The sequence below is a fragment of the Scardinius erythrophthalmus genome, assembly GCF_964197995.2.
Source record: "Scardinius erythrophthalmus genome assembly, chromosome: 10".
In the NCBI taxonomy this organism is placed as follows: Eukaryota; Metazoa; Chordata; class Actinopteri; order Cypriniformes; family Leuciscidae; genus Scardinius; species Scardinius erythrophthalmus.
Window position 1 is genome coordinate 19,575,559 of NC_138230.1, and position 25,399 is coordinate 19,600,957.

At 42.5% G+C, this 25,399-nt stretch overlaps 1 protein-coding gene across 1 annotated transcript in view; it reads right to left on the reverse strand.

Annotated features, from left to right (window-relative positions):
* Positions 1–2,900: 2,900 nt before the first annotated feature.
* Positions 2,901–25,399, reverse strand: part of abhd5b (abhydrolase domain containing 5, lysophosphatidic acid acyltransferase b) — a gene marked incomplete at both ends in the record, with an annotated part of 43,890 nt that continues 21,391 nt past the window's right edge. The window contains 3 exons of the mRNA XM_081376534.1: positions 2,901–2,987; positions 3,072–3,258; positions 3,360–3,471. Of these exons, the coding sequence (XP_081232660.1) occupies positions 2,901–2,987; positions 3,072–3,258; positions 3,360–3,471 (386 nt within the window). The remainder of the gene's footprint in view (positions 2,988–3,071; positions 3,259–3,359; positions 3,472–25,399) is intronic.

The window sequence follows — 25,399 nt, forward strand, 5'->3', positions numbered from 1 at the left end:
CCAATTATTTACAAAGAGCAGTTTCTGCTCATTGCACCATGACATTAACCATTCATTTAGCGCGAATAATCTACTAAACTTTTCATGACCTAGTCGGTACGTGGGAAGCGGTCCTGACACAATGATCGTTATATCAGGCGATGTGCTGCGTACCGTATCGATCAGATTCCTGAAGTCTTTCTTCAGAACTTCCGTCTGGCGCAGCCTGATGTCGTTCACTCCCGCGTGCAAGACCACAGTTCCGACGCGCTCGTTCAGAATGTCGGGAACGCGAGCAGCGATTTCAGAAACACGAGCACCAGGAAAGCAGTGACTATGCACCTTACTTTTATTTAACGTAGCGTGTACGTGTCGAACGATGGAATCGCCGATGATCACAGCATCGCGTTCTGTTTCGCGAAGAGGGGAGAAGCGGTTTTGTGTTGATATCTCGATATCTCGGGAGGGTCGGAGAGAGTTTTCTTGGTCTAGACCTGACTCGCGTCTTCCGCTGCGGAAATATCCAGGCTTCGTGGTGGCGTGTTGGAGCAGGAGTGAACGAGACCATGGCTGATCGCGACCTCGACGCTCGGGATCGATGTTGAGAAACGCACGGAGTAGACGAGGTCGGAGTCAGCGGGTTAGTAACGTTAATCTCTGATTTGTGTGCATCGGCGCATGATGTTTCAAGAGCCAAACGCCGGTCTATCAGCTCGGCTTTTCTCACTAAAAGGTCGTGGATCTGTTTCTCAACAGCTTCCAGCTCAGACTGCACCGCGTGCAGCTCAAATGTGTCCTCACCTGCACCAAAAGGTAGACTACTTACATCTGATATATTCGCCATTTTAACAGATGGACAGTACGCTAAGTTAGCAACAACGCTACCAGTGATGCTATAAATATTAATACTAATTTATGGCTGAAGTCTTGGATATAATCCGTCTTTTTAGTGGTACGGGTGTAGAGTAGACGCACGATAGGTGAAAAAATGTTTGTTTGTAAATGAGTGCGGAGAAGACGCGTTCAGCCGTGATCCACGGACGTAAGAGTATCCAGCGTTGGATCACTAGGCTTGAGACGCGTCTGCTCAACAGTCCGCGTTGTAACTATGAGGTGAGGAAAAGTAGAAAATGTTCGTTGTAAGTGAGTTTAAAGAGAAATCAAGAATTATAAATCAATCGATTGAGCTCCAAAGACAACAACGCGTTCAGACGCGACGCATGCGCATTCGAAACAGGAAGTCAGTATCAGAAGTCGATCATCCCTGTTAGGAAGGTTACTTTGGAAATGTTATTGCTTACTGTTATTAGTTACCCATTATAAATGTGGTTTAGATTACTTTATTTGGATAACTTTATCAATGCAAAGCAATTTCGTTTTAAGTTGATTAGTAACTAATTGAATTAAACATTTTACCTCAGTAATACAACTAAATACAATTACAATAAATCAAATTTAATTATTTGTTCTGTGACTAGAGCATTCATTGCTGGGGGAAAACATATCATTTTAATGTAATCTGTACAAGTAGTTCAAACTAATATCATTTGAAGAGTTCAGATGCAAAAGCCTCTAAGTGCCATCTGAAATTTTCTTCTAAAATGATAAATTTTATCAAGCTCGTATATTTAAGTTCAGTAATTTCACTTAAATGGCAATGAAAATTACCTATTTTCATTGTCATTTAAGTGAAATTACTGAACTTAAATATACGAGCTTGATAAAAATGATCACTCTAGAAGAAAATTTCAGATGGCACTTAGAGGCTTTTGCATCTGAACTCTTCATTTATAATGCAATCATATCTGACATATACTGTAAAGCTTCATTGTTAAACACTTCACTTAAAATATGTATATGAACTTTATTGAATTTTTATTGAATTGCAATTCTGCTTCCTTTAATTCACATTCGAGTTGTAATTCTAGATCCTGTTTTTGACATCAATTCAAATTCAATTCAAATTCAAGAATTGAATTGGAATTAAGGAGTCATTCTCAATTCAATTCTGAATTGTGCACAAGCCTGCTGCATACAAAAATTTACCTGGGGCATCTCCAGTTGACACCCAAGCGTCTACAGTCGACACTTAATAAATATATCTGGGGCGTCTACAATTGACACCCAAAAATCTTTATACTCTAGCTCTTGTGTCTACAGTTGACAACTGGCTTCGAGTTCCTTACCCTAACTTGTTCTCCTAACTAGCTTGCTCCCCTATCTGACTTGCTGTGCAGCAATAATAAACAAACAGACTTCAGCAAATGTCCTTTAAATGTTTAATCATGGCCGGGAGAATTTCCCGAGCAGTTCTCCAGAGAATCTCCCCCAAGAAGAAGAATACATCATGGCCGGAGGATCTCATGCAAATTTCATTGAGAATCCCACCAGTAAACACAAATACAACAGTTTTTATAGAATAGGAAAAATGACATGAAACATTACATAATTTCCCTACAATTTGATTGGTTCTTCATAGACAAGCCCTCTTGTTACTTCATAATCACAAGGTTTCAAGTTTAGACATCTGTCTAGTTTCATTTCCCATATTTGTTATTTTTACACTCACACAGCCAAAGTTTTCACCAAAAGGGGAAGCATTTAAAAGCATATGAATGTTGTTCCTGCAAGAAAAACAAATGTTAGTTATGATTAATTTAAAAATCCATCACACTTTCATATAGCAGATGCATTTTAAATATAGTTCATGAGCACAATTTTATTCATGTATACATATTAATTTTTAAATGCACATTTGTAGAAAGCCATAAATGATCATGCAATTTTTCCTCCTTCCTTTCCTTCATATTTTCTGCCTCCTTTTCCTCTTAAAGAGTACCTTTCAGGCATCTATCTCTCCCTTATCACCTTCATCTGATCCTCCTTTAACTCACACCTGACTCATATTTTCTCTCCTTTATTTATTCATTATTGCATATCTTAAGCACAGCCTGGTTGAAGTCTTCTGATTGGTCTGCAAATACATAGTGACCTGCACCCTGGATGACCTTGAAGGAATTAAAAAGAAAACTGTTACTGTTTAGAGTTTTTGAGGGGAAATAAAATCAATGGATCAATGGAATAAAACTCACTATGATTTTTGTGTGCGAGTCAGGTCTCATTTCTTGAATGGCTTTTCCTGATTGGCCATCTATGCTGGAACGTGATCCATAGATGAAAGTCATGGGAAGAGAGGGACTGATCATCTCCACACGGTCCATCATGGGGTGCTGAGGCCATCCATATGGGATTGTCATGGTTTTAAATGCTGTCTCACCACTGCCCAATCACAAGACAGATTTGTAAAAGTTTTTTTTTATTTTAACCTCTGTCTGTTAGGTCAGAAAATAGCTTGTATTCTGCCCGGGTTCACAGTTTACCTGGCCGTTTGTGCATTCACATGGTATATGTAATCAGCCACAGTGTCGTCTGCAAATACAGAAGCGTATTTCTGCTTAAAATCTGATCGCAAAAGCTGCAGCAACAAAGGACCTGAAAGAGAAATACATTTGTAAATAAAGATCAAATACCGTATTAGGCCTATGGGATTTCTTTATTTCTGGTGGTGATCTTACATCTCACAATATTACTACTCCGCAGTTGAGATGCATCTTAGTGCTGTCAATGTTAGCGTGTTAAAAATATTGGTAACACTTTACAATAACAGTACATGAATAAACATGTACTAATACCGGAATTAAAGCTGCAATAAGTTATTTTTTTTGCCGCTAGGGGGCGCTAATTCTGAATTTCGTTGCTTTGTACTTGTGACATGTGCAATGACAATAAAGTTGAATTCTATTCTATTCTAATTCTAACCTCTTACAATAACAAAGGCGTAGGTTGATGACGCAGTGAATAAGCGGAATCATGGAATTTGTCATCATGCCAATGGATCTAATAATGTTTATGGGAAATAATGGCTGAGTGAATACATTAAGTTTTTTAACATGTTGCAATTGCTAATGAGAGACAGATATCAGCGTCACACGCGAGTCCCGTGGATATAAAGGAATGAGGACATTGCATTCTACCGAACTACCTGCAAGTGCTGAATTAATACTCAAACTGTTCAGTTTATGTAACAAATTAAAAATTGTGAGGTAACGCAGCGCTGTTTCACTTGGTCTACATCATACTAAACTGCATTTGAGTGTGTTGAAAGTTATAGGGCCCTATCTTGCACCCAGCGCAATAGACTTTGTACACCGCATCATTCCTATTTTGCACCCGACGCACAGTGGACTTTTCCCTCGACAGACGCACATCGGTAAATTAGGGAATGAACTTGCGCTCCCGGGGGCGGTTCAGCGAAAAGAGGAGGCGTGTTCCGTTTTCAGTGGCGCGTTCAGATGCTATTTTAAGAGCGCATGCTTGGCCATAATGGAGCGTGTGCACAACACACATACACTTTGCTTCTCTCATCTACACACAGATACAGCAGTTGCCATTTTTGCAAACCATACGTAATTGCAAGGAAAAATATTCCACATGAGGGAAATCATTGTGGTGTCCATGAAGATGGGAAAAAATAGGGATAAATCTAGCTTACACATTTACCAAAATTATTATTCGCCTGTTTAACCGAACCTAATTTGGGTGGGTTTCTCCCAGCCCCATACAATGTCACTTCTCTGTCTTTTACGGTTCTCCCTGTGCCTAAAACCAATCGTCTCTGGATGAGAATCTGAAACAAGGACTGGTTGGATGTTGTCCTGCTTCACTTCACAGACGCTGAGTGAAAAGAAAACTTTATAATGACAGGACGAGACACTCATTTATATGACCCTATATTCAACAGGAAGACCCGCGCATCATACATAATTAAGCTAGTTCTACGTCATTGCACATGCGCAGTCGTTTCAGTTTCGGTTTTCAATCCAATCAAGTGTTTACATGTTCTCTCGATCGGATTAGAAAAGGAATACCCCCCCCCCCTTTCAATTGGATCGATTAACCCTCTGGGGACCAAAAACGCGCCGGCGCGTTTTGCTCGTTTTTTTTTTTAGCAATGAAAAATAAACACAAAATGCTCTGTTAATTTTGATCTTTAGTTTTCGTGTTATACATCAATCGATCCTGTTCAGTTTCTATTTTTTTTCTGTATATTCAAAATAAAAATAAAGTGTTTTGCTTTTTGACAAATAAAGAAACTTTAACATGATGCGATTTCTGCCTTCTCTCTATCCGTAAACTCCCATTTGAAACGCGTTCGAAAATGATCTATAACTCCGCGAAAATTCAGTCAAACAGGCAAACAGACCCACGGGCATAAAGCTTGAGATCGCATCTGTTAAATGAAGTCATTTATATAAAAAACAAATATTATCAGCTTCTGTAATCTGTATAAAAAGAGAGCGACTCCAGTCGACCTCATTACGAGCTAATTCACAGTAATGTGACACGCCCACGGAGAGCGCGTGCTATTCAAACGCAAATTCTGAGAACTATTGAAGATCTGTGAAACGCCCACATCAGCTGTAAACAAAGCGCGTCGCGATCGAGTGAGGCATAATATAGCCTACCTTATGGAGAAAAGATTCCTCAGAACAGTGCTGATATGAGGAACAATATATCCTGATATGAGGAGCAGATCCCGCTGAGGAGTGAGGTAGGCTGTTTTCTTTTCTCACGTGTGGAATAACGTTATGGAATAACGTTAGTGTAGGCCTATGCAAACCGCAAAAAGATGAATCGCATTTCTATAATATGACTCGCCTTTCTGTGAGATGAATGAAGGGTACATATTTGTAAAGACTGTTTAGCCTAAATATAAATCGCGCGTCTGTGTGTGAAAGAATAAACTGCTTTGCTATAGCCTACTGAGATGAGTAAAAATCGACTAGAATATGTTGAAATAAAATGTATTTGTACAAGCAATGTATTAAACTGCAAATTAGCATTTATATGCCCTAATATTTCATAAAAACAACGCTACAGTCAGTCACTTGTTGACTAGATTTGGGTACAGTTTTTAGGCTACTGTAAAATATACTGCCACATAAAAAAGCTTTTGTTTAGCAATTTCTGCTCATATCTAACGTTATATATATATATATATATATATATATATATATATATATATATTTGTCAAAAATAAAGTCATAGACTAAGATGTTAGATGTTCCAATGCGGCTATATTCAAACTAATGAATACATATGATAAAATGTAGGCCTATAATCTTTTTTTTCTTTTTCTTTTTTACAAAGAAAGAGTACACTTGAAATATTGTTGAAATTGTAATTATTGTTGTAATTGTAACATTTTTAATAAAATAGCAAAACATATTTACAAGAGAGATGTAAGCAAAATCTTAAATGGTCAATATAAGTCTTCTTCTAAATACATCCTTTGTCCTTGTATTGTGGCTCAGTCAGTGTCACACCTGAAAGGATGGCTCATTAGGCAGAGTCATTATGCAGAGTAGAACCTCGGATTCAGGAGGAACAGTGTGGTTTTCGTCCCGGTCGTGGAACACTGGACCAGCTCTATACCCTCTACAGGGTGCTGGAGGGCTCATGGGAGTTTGCCCAACCAATCTACATGTGCTTTGTGGATTTGGAGAAGGCATTCGACTGTGTCCCTCGCGGCGGCCTGTGGAGGGTGCTCCGGGAGTATGGGGTCCGGGGCCCTTTGCTAAGGGCTATCCGGTCCCTGTACGACCGGAGCAGGAGCTTGGTTCGTATTGCCAGCAGTAAGTCAGACTTGTTCCCGGTGCGTGTTGGACTCCGGCAGGGCTGCCCTTTGTCGCCGGTTCTGTTCATAATTTTTATGGACAGAATTTCTAGTCGCAGCCAGGGGCCGGAGGGGGTCGGGTTTGGGGACCACACGATTTCATCTCTGCTCTTTGCGGATGATGTTGTCGTGTTGGCCTCATCAGACCAGGACCTCCAGCATGCACTGGGACGGTTTGCAGCCGAGTGTGAAGCGGCTGGGATGAAAATCAGCACCTCCAAGTCCGAGGCCATGGTTCTCAGTCGGAAAAGGGTGGCTTGCTCGCTTCAGGTTGGTGGAGAGCTCCTGCCTCATGTGGAGGAGTTCAAGTATCTTGGGGTCTTGTTCACGAGTGAGGGAAGGATGGAACGGGAGATTGACAGGCGGATCGGTGCAGCTTCTGCAGTAATGCGGTCCCTGTACCGGTCTGTCGTGGTAAAGAAGGAGCTGAGCCGCAAGGCGAAGCTCTCGATTTACCAGTCAATCTACGTTCCTACTCTCACCTATGGTCATGAGCTGTGGGTCATGACCGAAAGGACAAGATCCCGGATACAAGCGGCCGAAATGAGCTTTCTCCGCAGGGTGGCTGGGCGATCCCTTAGAGATAGGGTGAGAAGCTCGGTCACTCGGGAGGAGCTCAGATTAGAGCCGCTGCTCCTCCACATCGAGAGGGGTCAGTTGAGGTGGCTCGGGCATCTTTTCCGGATGCCTCCTGGACGCCTTCCCGGGAAGGTGTTCCGGGCATGTCCCACCGGGAGGAGACCCCGGGGAAGACCTAGGACACGCTGGAGAGACTATGTCTCCCGGCTGGCCTGGGAACGCCTCGGTGTCCCCCCGGAAGAGCTGGAGGAAGTGTCTAGGGAGAGGGAAGTCTGGGCATCCCTGCTTAGACTGCTGCCCCCGCGACCCGGCCCCGGATAAGCGGTAGAAGATGGATGGATGGATGGATGGTGTGAACTACTCCTCCCCCTCGCATATTGGCTTTCCAAGCAAAACCTGTTTTACACCATTTAAATCAATGTATTTTTTTTTTGTGAACGATAAAGCAAGACTATTTTCATATAATTTTGAAGCTAGAACTCAAAGGGACCACATCCATTGGTCAAAAGTCTTGTGGACACATATTTAATATGTGTTTTGTGGTCTTAATTCAGCAACTTTCATTTTTATTTTTTCCAATAACCACGCATAAACATTATTCTCTTAAAAATACAAACATCTACATACAAGTTGCTTGCATATTATGGTAGCCCTGTTTGTGCTATATAGAGTGAATTTACACCTTTGTCATTAACATGTTTATAAATAACTGAAAAAAGCACAAATGTCAAGGCATGTCAGAACTTCTCAAGGGCCCCAAAAACACCTTGGTCCCCAGAGGGTTAAGGTGTTTACATGAAGGCTTTTCAGGCCGATTGAGCTGTCAATCCAATTACTAATGGATTATTTGGTTGCATGTAAACGTAGTCACTGTGTCATGAGTTATCTTGAGGGGGCACATCATAATTAATTCACTGGTAACTACTTATCAAATTCAGCTCATGATTTATCATAAACTTACTATCAAATACACATGTACTAGTACAACAAGTTTTCAGCCCAGTTAAGTGATATTGTGTGGCTTTTAAAGAACGGCCTGTGTCTGGATGGAGAGTGAACTGTACTGATCATAGCAAAAATTCCCCTGACCTTAGTTTATGTTTCCTGTTTAATTTCCGGGCAAATGATATTAAGAACACTTATTATTCTTAATATTTTCAACAGAAGAAAGAAACTCATACAGATTTGGAATACTTTGAGGGTGAGTAAATGATGACAGAATTTTCATTTTTGGTTTGATCTTTCTCTTAAAGAAATTTTCATTGGAAAAAAAAAAAACTAATCTCTTTTATTCTTCAAGATAAACTTTAATAGAAAATGATCTGAGATAGTTAATGGCCATAGCTCAGAGGTGTTTATTCCTCTTCATTAAGAGTTTAGCTCCTGAACCTGTCCGGAAGTTTTCATTAATCCTGATTACATATAGAAATATATAAAAATATGCATCAGTTCCCCTTCGTCAGTCACTCTCTACGTTCGTCAGAGTTGACTGTGACGAACTGGGGATCTCGCTTGAGAAACCAATCCCCTTCGAGTGTAAACTAAACGAGCCAATGCACATTGGCATGCGATAATTGCACAATTGTGTCGCATCTTTGCTGTTCCTGCTCTGCAATTTTATCTGAGAGTGTTTTAATTTCAAAAAACGAGTCTGCTTCTTCAGGAGAACGCCTCTTCAAATTGGTGTTGGTGTTACAAGCGCAGACAGCGCTGGCCGCAATCTCACAGACAGCCGGCAAAACAGCTGTTTTCACAGTATTGCGCCTTCAATGAGAATGTGAGTGCTCACAGCAGGCTTGCACTATCGTCCTGTTTGTGTTGCCGTGGCCATCCCTGGGTGCTTCAGCACCAGAAAAGAGCAGTTTCCTAAAAGAGCATTCACGGTTTGACACTGCGTCTTTTTTAAGATGTCATTCAAACCGTGTGGTTCTGGATGCGGTCGTTTCCTGTCCTCATTTGACGGCCACGATCACTGTTTCACATGCCTGGGCCTAAGCATGCTGAAACTGCGCTCGTGGGTGGTTCATGTTCTCTCATCTGAGCATGACCACGTCGGCATGTTGTTCGTCTACCCTTTCTCGTAAAGGCTTGAGCATTCAGCGTGCGTGTGCCATCGAGCTGCCAGCTGACACGGCATGGCAACCCAGCGTGCGTTGTTCGCCGCTCTAGATGCACGGTCGAGACTCAAGTGCCTCAAATGAGGTGGAGTCCCTTTGCCTATTCCCCGATCTAGTTCCTCTTCTGGTGGCCACCAGAAAAGGGCTACTTTGGCTAATAGCACGGGTGATCTGAGGATTACAGTGAGCGTTCCCCGGCGAGATCACCTCCTCGGGCCCCTCACTCCTCTAGCACATCTCGAATGTGTGGTTTATGCTCTCTCATGTGAGCATGATCACGTTGGCACGTGGTTGTCCTTGCCTTTCTCATAAGGGCTTGAGCGCTCAGCATGCAGTGTGCCATCAAGTTTGACGACCACGTTCACTGTCTCGAATGCCTGGCAGCTTCCAGATGGGATTACTGGTCATTCTCATGAGGGACCAAGCATTTCATTCTGGGCTCCAGGGTAGGATCAGATGTCGATCGCTCCATCGGAGAGAGGGCTGTTACGCTCTGGAAATGAAGATGATGCTGAGTTCACACTATAATGGTGGGTGTGGTCATGCTGAATCAGATTCAGACTTGACAGCCATACTTTCGCGGGCTACTCTGGGGGCGCAGTGTGACGCGTAATCGCCTTGCCCCGCCTCCGTGCCTGCCCGGATGTTTGTGAAAAACTTTGGCAGTATGGAAGCATATTGGCGCCAATATGGCAAGCCAAACATGCCAAAATCTGCAGAAAAAGTTTCTCCTCTCTCACTACCCTTGGTGGTGGGGCGGCTGTGCTAATTGCAGACTGCCTCTTCCCTGCATGTGATGGCCATCCTACAAGTCTGTGGAAGGCCAAAACACTCAATGCACGAGGGTAGTTCTGAGTCGGGGTTGAGCTGCGCATAGTGACTGACCGTGGTTTAAGTCACAGCGCTGGCCCTCGGTCAGACAATGTCCACCCTGGTGGTCCATAAGCGCCCCATGGCTAAACCTTGCAGAGGTGCGAGACATCGCTAAAGTTCGCTTTCTCGATGCTCCCATCTCACGAGGTGGCCTTTTTCGGCGACACTGTTGGAGACTGTGCCCAGCAGTTCTCCACAGTTCAGAAGCAGGCTGAGGTAACCAAGCTTGCAGCTTGTCCCGATGTGCTACCAGAGTCATTTGTGGCTGCCCCTCCGACTGTTTGTCACCAAGGGTGTCTGTCCCCTGCAAAAAAAAAAAAAAAAACTCTGTCACAGCCAACTCTACTGTGACGTTGAGTCCTCGCAGGAAGACGGCGCCACCTGTCTCAGCAGCCTGAGATGTGCGACCCAGAGTTGGACACAGCTGCTCTTCCCTGGTGGAGGGCCGGGCGGAGAATCTTTTGTGTAATCAAATTCTGTTCCGCCATTGGTGTCTCAGTCAGTGGTACCCAAATTCTCAGTAAGAGCAGCTTCTCTATCTCTGGGTCTCAAAAGGGAGCGGATGGCAGTGAGTGATGCTTCCATGCCTTGCCACTCCCGTCCCCCTCCTCTATCGCCAGCGGGCAGCAGTGTGTGGTTCGGGGACACCACCAGGCCTTCTCACGCACCCTCTGCCCACCCTGGAACCAGGTTAGTGTTGCAAAGCACACTCAGACCCCACTCAACAAACTCGTCTCCATACTGGCATGATGACTCCGACTTCCAACCAGATGAAACTAGATAAATATTCTGAATGTTCTGATCCAATCTGACTTCTGACCTGTAATGCTACCTGAATCATAATCATACACTGTTCGCTCGTTGGCCAGAGGAGAACTGTCCCCGACTGAGTCTGGTTTCTCCCAAGGTTTTTTTCTCCATTCTGTCACCTGATGGAGTTTTGGTTCCTTGCCACTGTTGCCTTTGCTTTTGGCTTGCTTAGTTGAGTACATTTAATATTCAACAATATTATTGATCTTCCTTACTTAAGGTGGACGATGACGCAATTTTCTTCTAAAAACAAACTTTGTTGTATTATTTTAACTGTGTTATCACTGTGAAGCTGCTTTGACACAATATGTATTGTAAAAAGCGCTATATAAATAAAGGTGACTTGATTTGACTTGACTCGGTATGGAGTTAGACTCAGTCAACCAGACAGCACGACTGCAAAGGAGCGCATCCGGTTCACGAGTTCACACTTGCAAATAAGTCAGATAGAATAAATGCGTATTTGGCATGCTGTCCGAGGAGAGGGCTCTGGGCTCGGTATTCGGCCTGAACCCAGAGTACTCCCCCCGTATTCCTGGCTGTGAAAGAACAAGCCAAGAGTGAGGAGTCGGGGTGGTGGAGGGATGCTGAAAACTGTCAAGGAATGTTAGGTGAGTTGACAGAGTGAATATATATATATGCTTCCTCTCATGCTGATAGGGTAGACATGGTAATTGTTTGATGACGAGTTGATTGATTGATTATTTAAACGTGCTCCTCCCGAACTTTGTTAATGAAACATCATTTCACAAGTTCACACATAAGTCAGATAGAATAAATGTGTATTTGGCGTGCTGTCCGAGGAGAGGGCTCCGGGCTCAGTATTCGGCCCGAACCCAAAGTACTCCCCCAAAAGCTGCAAATAAATGCAGGACAGCCACCAGAATGATGCTGATGACCCCCCAAAAACTTGCGGAGTGCAAAGCTTAAGGTATCAGGCGTGGGAAGGGGTTAGTCGCTGGAAGGCTTCTTGTAACATTGGATGGGAGTTGGTTGTCATGACGTTGGATGGGTGTGCCTCTCAGATGGTAGGCTGGGAATGGTCGTACGTGATGTACTTCTGCGGAAGAGAATGGTATAACCGCTGCAGTGGAAGCAAGTTTGATGGAGAACTAGCTCCTGCAGGAGCGGAGGAGATGACACTGCTGCGGCAGTGGATCAAACTTGCTTTCGACTTGCTTTCCAACTATCTGATGCAAAAGGATGGAGAATTGAGTACTTGTGGGAACGGAAGAGGAAACACTGCTGCGGCAGTGAAAGTGAGTTGGATGGAGAAACGGAGCTCCTGCGGGAGTGGAGGAGATGACACTGCTGTGGCAGGGGAGCAAGTCTGGACGGAGTAACAGAGCTCCTGCGGGAGTGGAGTAGATGACACTGCTGCGGCAGTGGGCCAAACTTGCTTTTCAACTTGCTTTTAAATATCCAAAACAATTTTGGACACAGAACTGAGCTCCTGCGGGAGCGGAGTAGATGACACTGCTGCGGCAATGGACCAAACTTGCTTTTCAACTTGCTTTTAAATATCCAAAACAATTTGGACATACAACTGAGCTCCTGCGGGAGTGGAGTAGATGACACTGCTGCGGCAGTGGAGCAAGTTTGGACAGAGTAACGGAGCTCCTGCGGGAGCGGAGTAGATTAGCTGTAGTAGAAAGACTTGGTTTTGACTTGCTTTTAACTGTCCGATGAGCCAGTTGGGTGGAGAATGGTCTCCTGTAGGAGGAAGAGATGATGCTGCTGTGGTGTTGGAAACAACTTGCTTTCACACTGTGATCCAAAAGGTGAGTGGGACAGAGATCTGAGCTCCTGTTGGAGTGGAAAATAGCACTGCTGTGGCAGTAAAGCGAGTTAGGATGGGGAACGTGGCTCCTGCAGGAGTGGTGGCCTGTAGGGTTGGGTGTATGAGAAGTTGACAAAAAGAATTTAGCTGATGAGGGTTCGTTGGGGTTCTTTGATATGGAAACGATTTGAGCGGATGTAACTCTCGAAGGCCTCCGATGACCAGCGGCCAAGTGCTTGGATCTGCTGCTGAGAGAGGCCTTTTTGGGCAGCTGTGGTTGCTGTGCCTATGCGAAATGAATGGCTGGGAAAGTGGTCTGCTGGGATGCCTGAATGGAGCAAAACAGACTTAAGGTGTTTTTAAAACCAGAAACGTCTGACAGGGTGGTTGGAGTTGTCTGCGAAAAGTGGGTCGGAAGAGGATTTAGTCTGTGAATTTCTGAAAAGCAAGTAGGCTGAGAGAGTTTGGTATGGTTGGATTGGTGATGAGAGATTGAAAAGGTATATGAAATGGCCTTTCCTGGTTTGATCTGTCTTACTTTGCTTTATGAAGTAGGAGATGGTTTCGTTGTCTAGCACTGCTAGATCTGTGATTGTGGGGTGGACTTTTGGGTTAAAGCTGGAAGTGATGGTGAGTTCTGAGCATCTGAGGAAACCGAAAAAAGCCACTATGAACATTGCGTCCCGTGTGCGGGCAGTGTTGGTGGAGTGGTAGCCTCGGCAGAGGGTGGAGATGCATATAGTAAGTATGTCTAACGTTATTGGTTGTCTGGCATCTGGGCGAGTAGGTTGTTTTTTTTGGATGCCTTTGATGAGCATCGATGTTTGAGAGTTTGCTATCTCTGAGGAAGGCGAACCAAAAATGAGTTTGTGGAAGAATTGGATTCCGCTTAGATAACCCTTGATGGAGCAGGCTTTGAGGTTCTTGATGCTGTTGAGATAGGATTGAGATGAAGTGATGGCGAGCAGAGAAAAATTGGGAAAAGGCAGGTTGTATGTGAAGTAGAAAGACTTAAAATGCTTCCATGCAGTTAAGTAGGATTGGAGGGTGCTGGGTGAAACAGCTTGAAGAATGGAATTAAGAGAGGCGTAAAGAAGTGGTTTCAATGGGTGGTTTATGTGGATATCAGGTCTGAATAGTGAGGTACTGAGGTTGGGAATGGGTCCACGTCTGGTGCCAGCAACCTGAATTTCTGGAAAGCAAAACGGAGAGAGTCAGCTATTTGATTTTTGGACCCGGGAACATGTTTTGCAGTTATGATGAACTGATCGCAGGCTGCAATCCAAATAAGACGTCTTAGGAGAGGCATTAGTGCGGGGGAATTTGAGCAGCCTTTGTTGACGCAATGCACAGTTGCTTCGTTGTTGCAGTGCACTATGATGCTGTTAGTGGACCATTCTTTACCCCACAGGAAAGCTGCTACCACTAAAGGATACAACTCGAACAGCGCTGAGAATGTTAGTGACTGCGGTGAGTCTAACAGCTGGGCGGGCCATGTAAACGTGAACCAACGGCCTTGGTAGAATCCCCCGAAACAGATAGAGGGAGCAGCGTCGGTGAACAGTTGGATATCCACAGGGAGAGAAATCAGATTATTATAAAAAAAAGGACAGACCGTTCCATTGTTTAAGGAAGGTTAGACAGAAACTGAGCTCCTGCGGGAGCCGATGGTCACATCACTGCTGCGGCAGTGGAGAACATTAGCTAGAGAAACTGAACTCCTGCAGGAGCGTGAGGGGACATCACTGATGCGGCAGTGAAGGCAAGGTTAGCCAGAGAAACTGGACTCCAGTGGGAGCAGAATGGACAGCTGTGACACTGAAGAAGGTTAACCAGAGGAACGCCATAGACGGAGCTCCTGTGGGAGCGGAGGAGATGACACTGCTGTGGCAATGTGAGAAGCGAGTGGAATCCTGCGGGAACGGTGGGGAAAGGTGGATATGGTGAGCTTATAGGTTTAGAGTTTAGAGGGCAGCCTTGCACAATTATGCGCATCTGAAGTTTAAGTGGCCGAGCAAAGATATCAGTTCACATTTAGGACAGTTTAAAATGTCTGGGAAGGTGGGTGAGACCAGAAATATCCTTTGATTTATCCTCGTGCAGTGCGGCCTGGAAATTAACTGTATCCAAGTTAATGCCCAGAATTCAATGGATGTGGCTAGACCCATGGTTTATCCTGGGTGACTGGAATCCAAGGCTCACCGGAAACGATCGTTTGTCGTTTTGATCGTTTGTTCCTTTATCTGTTACTGGTTCATTTATTTAATGAAGTTCAAAAGAGACTCACTTATGGTGAAAGACAAAGAGCTTTCATAGAATTTTGCGCCTTGAATTTATCCAGTTGTGTTTGAAAATCACTAATCACTACTAACTTTGCCATGGAAAAACACTGCTTGTATGAATTTTTATTAAAATTTTTCTCTTCATTTCTATGGGTCACATTACCTGCCGATTTTGTTCGTTCTAAATCAGATTTTTACCAATGGTGAAGCTTTGGTTTTAAATTACTTTAAAAATAAAAATACATCTGTGCTATAACTAAGTTTCTAAGCGATTTTTGTAGATACATAAATTTCAAGACAGCGTTAACGATAGGTTCTTAATGATTCTGTGTGCGTGCAATCTGCACGTAATGTGCGAGCTACTGTTTGTACGCGTGAGTTTATGCCACAAGGAAGCAGCGCGTTAATGACGGCAAATAATTTGAACAGAAACCATTTAAAACGTGGGTAACACTTTATTTTGATAGTCCGTTTGTTGAGACTTTACTAGTTATTAGTAGCCATTCAGTAGCTTGTCAACAGTGCATCAGTTGACATTCAACAACACTGTTTCAACTGACAAGTAACATACGTTCAACTGACTGCCTATAGACTATAAGGTACAATTCAAGTGTTAATCTACAGATTTTACAACAAAGTGCCTGTTGACTGTCAATATTATTTTGCAACAGGTTATTAACCAATTGTCGACTAACTTTCAATTGTCAACTAACTTTCTGTAGATTGAGTACCAACAACTCAAGATCATTCTGTCAGTTAAATGTCAACAGTCATGTCAGCATATGAAGTATATGATACTGTATATCCTACTCAAGGGGTCTCATGTGCATCAAATTAATGATTATTTTAGCTGATTTAAAGCTGTTTTAAAAATTGTAAACCATTTGTAGATAATCTGTTGATACTGATAGTCAGCTAAAGATTAGATCTGTTGCTTGTCAACAAATAAATTGTTTATGATCAGTAGACTATTAATAGACATTCTCAACTAAGTGTTAGTAGATATATTTTAGGACTATCTAATTAAAGTGAAAAACAGTTTATATAAGTAGAAAGTCTATAACCTATCAACAGATTAATATTTTGTTTATGATCAGTTGACTATTAATAGACATTATTCACTAAGTGTTAGTAGATATCTTTTAGGACTATCTAATTAAAGTGAAAGACAGTTGATATCAGTAGAAAGTCTATAACCTATCAACAGATTGCATACCTAACCTGACTGAAGTAGAACAAACACTATGGCCAGCACATCAGAGAAAAAAATCACTTTTATTAAATAAAAAAAAAAAAAAAAAAATAATACAACCCATTATTTACTAGGATATCACGATCACATCTGAACCATCTGATTATGTGAAAAAAAAATTATATTGAGCATTCCAAATGAAAAAACTCTCGATAGTCTAATTTACATCATTTCAAATGCCCAAGGCCAAGATCAAAAGTTATAAACAACAAATAACAATAATTATTAATTAATACATTTAGCCTTTCATGACAGTAAGTTTTACAGAAAATTGCATTTATTAAATGCAGTTTAACAATAACAGTTACTCATTTAAGAAATAATCTCTGTTCCTGCTGCAAACTCGCTTCGGAGGATTAACAGACAAGACTATAGTTTAAACCCTTAACAATACCTTTTTTAATCGTTTAACCATTTTGTAACATTTAGTTTATTTAACGTTACGGTGAGACACAAATGGCGTTTTCTCCTATAGAACCATAATACACCAAAACACAATATAAATTAACAAAATAAATCATTTTTATTAGCTAACATAACGTTAGATGTAATCCAAATCTTTATAATCCATACGCAAGCAAGAAACAGATCCAAATTCAGCCCTTCATCCACATCCAGCGATCTCCATCTCCATTCTCAGCAGCGACCGTATGTCAAATCCCGCGCTCGTGATGAATTTAAATTCAAAAATTGCGCCCTCAAGAAGCGTTACGACATGTTTTACGGCAGTGATATCAAACGCTCATTGGCTCTCGCCTGCTTCGTCACAGATTGCAGCATGCCGTGTTTCAGTTGAAACAACATTGAAATGCAGAAGCGCGCGCCGTCTTCAAGCAGAGGGAAGCTGGGTTAACATTTCCATGGATTAATAACTTAAATTCTGCTCTGTCTCTTATACAAAACTATTATATACTGCCAAAGAGGACTGCAACACATCGTCATTTGAGCGACTTTTGGTACCGATTTACATTTTCGCAATAAATTATTATGATTACTCATCTGTTGTTTTTCTTCATAATTTTAGCCTGCATAGTTTTAAGAAATGGTTATGGGTAGGTTTAGGAGCAGGGGTAGGATTAATGTTAGTGGCTCAAAATATATTTTAATGCTATTAATAAAACTGGCATTTCCCTACACATCTCTGTCCATAAAGTGTTTTATTCTTTTTATATTCTGTATAAAATGAGTAATTTATATTTAGGTTTGGGAGTAGGGTTAAGGGAACTTACATTTATCTATAAAACAGTATAAGGGAAATGATACAGATATCTTTATGATTCGTAAACGTTTTGTAGCTGTGAATTCGTAATAATTCTACGTTGCAGACATGTCTGTATCATACGTTGCAGCATCTATCCAAACGTACAAAAAAAGTATGTTTACAATCTGTTGATAGGTTATAGACTTTCTACTGATATCAACTGTTTTTCACATTAATTAGATAGTCCTAAAATATATCTACTAATGCTTAGTTGAGAATGTCTATTAATAGTCTACTGATCATAAACAATTTCTTTGTTGACAAGCAACAGATCTAATCTTTAGTTGACTATCAACAGATTATCTACAAATGGTTAACAATTTTTAAAACAGCTTTAAATCAGCTAAAATAATCATTAATTTGATGCACATCAGACCCCTTGAGTAGGATATACAGTATCATATACTTCATATGCTGACATGACTTTTGACATTTAACTGACAGAATGATCTTGAGTTGTTGGTACTCAATCTACAGAAAGTTAGTTGACAATTGAAAGTTAGTCGACAATTGGTTAATAACCTGTTGCAAAATAATATTGACAGTCAACAGGCTCTTTGTTGTAAAATCTGTAGATTAACACTTGAATTGTACCTTATAGTCTATAGGCAGTCAGTTGAACGTAAGTTACTTGTCTGTTGAAACAGTGTTGTTGAATGTCAACTGATGCACTGTTGACAAGCTACTGAATGGCTACTAATAACTAGTAAAGTCTCAACAAACGCACTATCAAAATAAAGTGTTACCAAAGCGTGTATTCCACCGATCAAAATGAATATCCAGATGGCATAACTGTGCTTGTGACTCAACGACTGAAGCGATGCGAAATTTAACCAGATACATTAAAACGGGAAGGTTTTGAGCTGAGCACTCACGGAGTCGAGTGGCAGCGGGGGTTGAGAGTGTGAGCTGGCCGGCCGGGACTGAATCTGCGGCGCGGCTTACTGAGGTCCTGCTGCAGCGGCCTGGTCCTGGAGGAAGGCCCGTTTCTTCGTGTGAAGAGGGCGGCATTGCCCGAGATGCGAGCATGGTGCTCGGCGGGCCTTATTGTCCATTTCTCTATTGCAGGAATTATTGAATGGTCCGGTTTAGAGAAATGCGCGAAAGGAGATTGCGGATGTTTCGCTCGTGGTGGCGAGGAGGACCCGTTTGTTTGGGCCCGACGCCCGCGAGATAACACCAGAGGATTGCTGCAAAGATTCCTGAAGGACGAAAGGTTCTTCATTGGACGGGAGAGCTCATTTCGGAAATGTTAGGAAGGTAGGGCGGGGCCAAATGCTGAAAACTGTCAAGGAATGTTAGGTGAGTTGACAGTGTGAATATATATATGCTTCCTCTCATGCTGATAGGGTAGACATGGTAATTGTTTGATGACGAGTTGTTTGATTGATTATTTAAACATGCTCCTCCCAAACTTTGTTAATGAAACATCATTTGGTGTTAAACTGCCTCTGCCACCGGCTGGGCGGGCCACGCACAATGGGCATGCAGTCTCAGGTCTGTGGACAGGGCCCCAACTGCATTGGCACATCAATTGCCTCGAGTTGCTTGCATTACGCCTTGCGCTGGGCCTTCTCAAGGGGCCGCTACATGGCAAGCATGTACTGTTCCGTGCAGACAGCACTGCGACCGTTGCATACATCAACTGTCAAAGTTGTCTACGCTCCCGCCGCATGTCGCAACTCGCCCGCAATCTCCTCCTTTGTCGTCAGAAGCATCTGAGGTCGCTTCATACCATTCACATCCCAGGAGTGTCAAACGTGCAGCCAACGAGCTCTCACGACAGCCTACGCTTCCGGGAGAGTGGTGACTCCATCCCCAGGCGGTCCCCTTCTTTGGAGCTGCACAGGTAGATCTGTTTGCCTCTCCGTACTCAACCCATTGCCAGTTGTTTCAGCTTGCCCCAGGATCTGCGCAAGTATGCGTTTCCCCCAGTGAGCCTTCTCGGGACCATGTCTTGTCCCTGGACGGGACGTGGAGGTTCTAGGTGACCTACCCCAGGCGGTGGTAGACACCATCACTCTATGAGGCGCCTCTATGCACTGAAGTGGAACCTGTTCGTTGAATGGCCTTCTTTCCACCAGGAAGACCCCCGAAGATGTCCGATCAGAGTCGTGCTTTCTTTCCTGCAATAGGGGTTGGAGCGAAGGCTGTCTCCCTCCACCCTCAAAGTGTATGTTGCCACTATTGCCGCACATCATGATGCAGTTGAAGGTAAGTCATTGGAAAAGCATGACCTGATCACTGATGACGAGGGGAGCGAGGAGACTGAATCCGCCTCAGCCCTGGCTTTTCTCTGTTCCGTCCGCTCCTTGTGGTTATACGTGGACAGAACGCAAAGCTTTAGGACCTTAGACCAGCTCTTTGTCTGTTACGGAGGCCAGCAGAAGGGAAAGGCTGTCTCCAAGCAGAGGTTAGCCCACTGGATAGTGGATACTATTGTCTTGGCGTACCAGTCCCAAGACATGCCTTGCCCGTTCGGGTTGCGAGCACACTCAACTAGAAGTGTTACTTCCTCCTGGGCGCTGATTCAAGGCGCCTTGCTGACAGATACATGTAGAGCTGCGGGCTGGGCAACACCCAACACATTCGCTAGATTCTATTGCCTTCGTGTATAGCCGGCATCTTCCCATGTACTCGCCACAGTGGCCAGTAGCGCGAAGGACCTGTTCTTAGTGACGGCTTGCAACACCATTCCCGCCTGCTGGGACGGATACGTGCGTCTATTTGCTCCAGTGGTTTTCCCCAGTAATGGCTAACCCTGTCAAGTTCTTCCGTCACCCCTGCGGCAGTCAGACGTTGCGGAGTGTCTGACGCCAGGCCTACACTCATATGCTTTGTGGAACCTGTGCTAGGCTGGGTGTCCATATGTAGTGGTCCCTGCAGTGACCCCATATGTGCATTCTTCCACGATCAGCTCCTTTGCGGACGAGCCCATGTCTTTCCCTCAACAGAGTCCACTCTGTCGTCTCTGCTGGTGTTCTTTCCTCCATAGAACTAGGCTGGAACCACCCCAGAGACTGCCATATGTTGTGCTACCCTGCTCGGCTAGTCCATTTGTGTTACTACCACAGTACCTCCCTCCGGGGGAGGATGTGGCTTCTGCAGCGTCCCCTTCTCCAAGGGCACGCTTTCCCAGCATTATCCAATAAGTCACACTGAGTAGGTCTTGCAGAACAGCAGTGACTGACCTTCTCTGCTTAGAGCTCCTACTTTCTGCCCAACACTGCGGTCAGGCCAGGAGACTCAAGCGGAGCGCTGGAAGGGCCAGCAGCAGTGGCTTGTTGGTAGATATCCCCAGTTTGTCAGAATCAACTCTGACGTACGTAGAGAGTGACTGATAAAGGGGAACGTCTCGGTTACGTGTGGTAACCCTTGTTCCCTGAGGAGGGAACGGAGACGTACGTCCCGTCGCCACGGTTGCTGAGCCTCCACTGTATGGCCGAGTCACAAAGTCTGGCTCCTCAGCAGAAAAACAAAGATGTGATGCACCCACTGCTCATTATATGCTTGCACCGTGATGCACAGCAGCTGTTGCAATTATCACATGCCAATGTGCATTGGCTTGTTTAGTTTACACTATAAGTGGATTGGTCTCTCAAGCGAGAACCCCAGTTTGTCAGAATCATTTCTGACGCACGTCTCCATTCCCTCCTCCCGGAGCGAGGGTTACCGTACGTAACCAAGACGTTTCTGTTGTAGGTAGGGCTGGGTATCGATTTCGATACTTTTTAGGGACCGACCGAATTGCCTCCATACCATCAAATATAAAAAAATGTCTTGTCATTCGGAACAAAATTTCGATACCTGAGGGGTTAATCTTGTCAACGTCAGTGAAACAATAAGCATGCATCATGTATGATATGCGCAAATCAAGTGCTAGCTGTGGCAAGGCATCCAGAAAAAACACTAGTTTACGTTGGCTTGATAGCAACAGTGTGCGATTCAATGAATGGCGCAGACAAACACCACGTGCGTCACACGTGCTGTGTAGTGGGAACCGCGCATCTGGGCCATTCATTGACGCAGAACATCCAGGATTCATATTTAAATGGTCCCTTTGCGGTTTAATATTCTCACTTTGATAACATTTCATTTGAGAGAAACTATCATCATATCATAGAAGAATGTCTAGACGGCAACCCGTCAAAATAAAAAGTTTGGTTTAACTTAAAGAAACCATAGAAATATATTACTCTTGTACAGTATAATGTTCATCTTAATATAATACTACTACTACTAAAACTACTACTAATAATAAAAATAAAAATATTATTAAAAAAAATGTCTTTCATGTTATTATTTTTACAGTAAACCTCTGTTATGTAGCACTTGTTTGCCAAAAAATTAAAGAGCTTGTTAAATTTTTTATTTTAATAAAAGATAAATTTATGTTTTATGCCTTCATTTGATTACCAGAAAAAATAATAAATTAAATACACGCACAAATAAATAAATAAATAAATAATTTCATAAGACCCTATTATTGTATACAAATTAATAACTTAAGTTGTTTTTATGAATTCAATTAATTAGATATGTTTTTGATTAAACCATTAAAATGGAATATAGACGAAATTAAACGGAAAGCACAGAACTGGGTACAAATAAAATGGATTTTGGAAAGAAATTAAAACCATTATGAATGTATTTTTTGTTTAAACTGTTAATAAATTGCTGTTAAATTGTAGAGCCCGACCGATTTAACGGTCTGCCGATTTTATCGGCTGATATGAGCCTGTCACAGATATATCGGTATCGGCGTATATGGCGCAGATATGCCGCCGCTATGAATTTTTTTTTACAAAACATATAACGCGGATAAAATGCTTGTAAATTGTGTAACTATGTGGTTTGTCCAGCAGAACACGCTCCGTTGTTTGCTAATGACGACCCATGTCACTGTAGTGACACCAGCCAACCCTTTAACTTCAGTAAAAGGAGGTCTCTTCTTCAGACACCGTGTAAAATGCGCACACATTAGCTTCCACTCCACAAGGTATGAAACATGGCTAGCAAGCTAATGTAGCAAACGAGTATGATAAGCTCGTTGTGAGAGTAAAAGACGGGGACTTTGTTTATTTACTTTATAGCATTGCGTCTCACCAGGTAACAGCGCAGCGTCAAATCACCATTCAACAGACTCATGCCACCACCGCACTGGTAACTAGTTAGCAACTTACCGTTAAGACAGCTTGACTGTTTGTCTGCTGCTGCCTGAACAATACACCAGACGCGAGCAGCGATGCGACAAAAGACAGTTGAACCCATTATAATCAGTGATGTTGTCTACAATGGATGCGACGCGCGCGACAAATCTGATGCCTCATTCTATTTATGACATACTGACGCAAAGGAAAAATGCATTGTAAACCTCTGCTGCATCCAGGGTAAACAGTTATTTCGAAGCGAGCAGCAACGGCAGTGCCCGTATGCAATTATTTTTGTGCCTTTAAAATTGAACGTAACTTTTCAAGAAATGAATGAAAATATAAATTGAAACTTAATAAAATGTCTCGCAGAGAGATATAAAATAAATCGCAGGCAAAATTTTTGACTTTGTTTTTAATTCACTGCATGTTTTACTAACTGTTTTCTCTTTTTTCTTTTGCTGATCTGTACTTACAAATGTGCTTCCAGAGTTTTCATTTAACGCTTCTGAAGTTTTTATTAACGCTCCCTGAGTTTTCGTTCGCCATTCAGGCACATAACTCTTGTGGGGGCGGGGCTAACAGCGATGTGTTCTCATTGGCTACTGAGTTTTTGATTGACAGGATCTTGACCTGGAAGTGAAGACGTCAGTGTTGTGTTTACATATGAGCGTCTGTAAGCGGCTTCCTATTTCATTTTAGTGATATAAAGTTAGGAGTTTTTTTGTTGTTGTTGTTTTAATAATATAGAATTCATAGACAATTGGAAAAGTTTTTGGGGCAAACCTGACCTGTTGAAAAGAGATGGCATTCATCCCTCCTGGGATGGTGCTGCTCTTCTCTCTAGTAATATGGCTCATAGTCTTAAAGCTCAAACATGACAATCTGGGGCTCAGGTCAGGAAGCAGACAGACTGGCTTAACCGACTGTCTGCTAGCGGCCTCACGTCACCAAGGTCAGATAAATCCCATCACATAGAGCCTCTTTCACCTAGCTATCATCATATAGAGACTGTGTCTGTTCCCCGAATTTGGAAATCCAAAAAACGTTTAAACCCAACTAAGGTTAAAAATTTAATTGATGTTCAACAAATAAAAAACAGCTATATTACAGATGAGCAAATGCTAAAGCTTGGGTTGCTGAATATTCGATCGCTTACTTCAAAAGCACTCGTTGTTAACGATATGATTTCAGATAATAACCTAGATGTGCTGTGTTTGACAGAAACCTGGCTAAAACCAAACGATTAAATTACTTTAAATGAATCAACCCCGCAAGATTACTGTTATAAACATGAGCCTCGTCTGAAACGCAAAGGGGGTGGTGTTGCTGTAATTTATAGTAATAGTTTCAAAACCACTAAGAAATCAAGTTTTAAATATAATTCTTTTGAAGCATTGGTGCTTAATGTAAAAATATATAGTGTAAACGATAAATCACGTTTGAGATTTGTGCTGGCTACTGTATACAGGCCACCAGGGCACCATACAGACTTTATCAAAGAATTTGCGGACTTTCTATCAGAATTAATATTGACTGCAGATAAAGTACTAATTGTTGGTGATTTTAATATACACATCGATAATGAAAAAGATGCATTGGGATTGGCATTTAAAGACATTGTAAATTCAATTGGAGTTAGACAACACGTGTCAGGACCTACTCATCGTCGTAAACATACTCTAGATCTAATATTATCACACGGAATAGATGTGGATGCCGTTGAAATTCTGCAGCAGAGCGATGACATCTCAGATCATTACCTAGTCTCGTGTAATTTGCATTTAGCCAAGGCTGCAAAGCCGACTTCGTGTTACAAATATGTGAGACCTATCACTTCTGCTACTAAAGATTGCTTTATTAATAATCTTCCTAATCAGTTTCATCATCTCAGCATCTCAGATAGCTTAGAAGAACTCGATATTACAACAGAAACGTTTAACTCTCTCTTTTCCAGCACTTTAGACACAGTTGCTCCGTTGCGCTTAAAGAAGATTAAAGAAAATAGTCCAACGCCGTGGTACAACGAGCACACTCAGGCCCTTAAGAGAGCAGCCAGAAAAATGGAGCGCAACTGGAAGAAAACAAAACTAGAGGTATTTCGCATTTCATGGAAAGAGAGCTCAATTACTTACAGAGAGGCTTTAAAAGCTGCTAGATCTGCTTATTTTTCAACTCTATTAGAAGAAAATAAACATAATCCTAGGTATTTATTTGAAACGGTGGCTAAACTAACGAAAAATAAAGCTTCAAGCACCGAAGTTTCCAAGCAACACAGCAGTAATGACTTTATGAACTTCTTCACTTATAAGATTGATAATATCAGGGACAAAATAATAACTATGCAACCGTCTATTACAGTATCGCATCAGGCAGTGCATTGTAGTCTCCCTGAGGAAAAATTTGATTCATTCGTTGTTATAGGAGAGGAAGAATTTACTAAACTCATTAAATCATCTAAATCTACAACATGTATGTTAGACCCTATACCGACTAAGCTACTGAAAGAGATGCTTCCAGAGGTCATAGATCCTCTTCTTAATATCATTAATTCGTCTTTGTCTCTAGGATACGTACCAA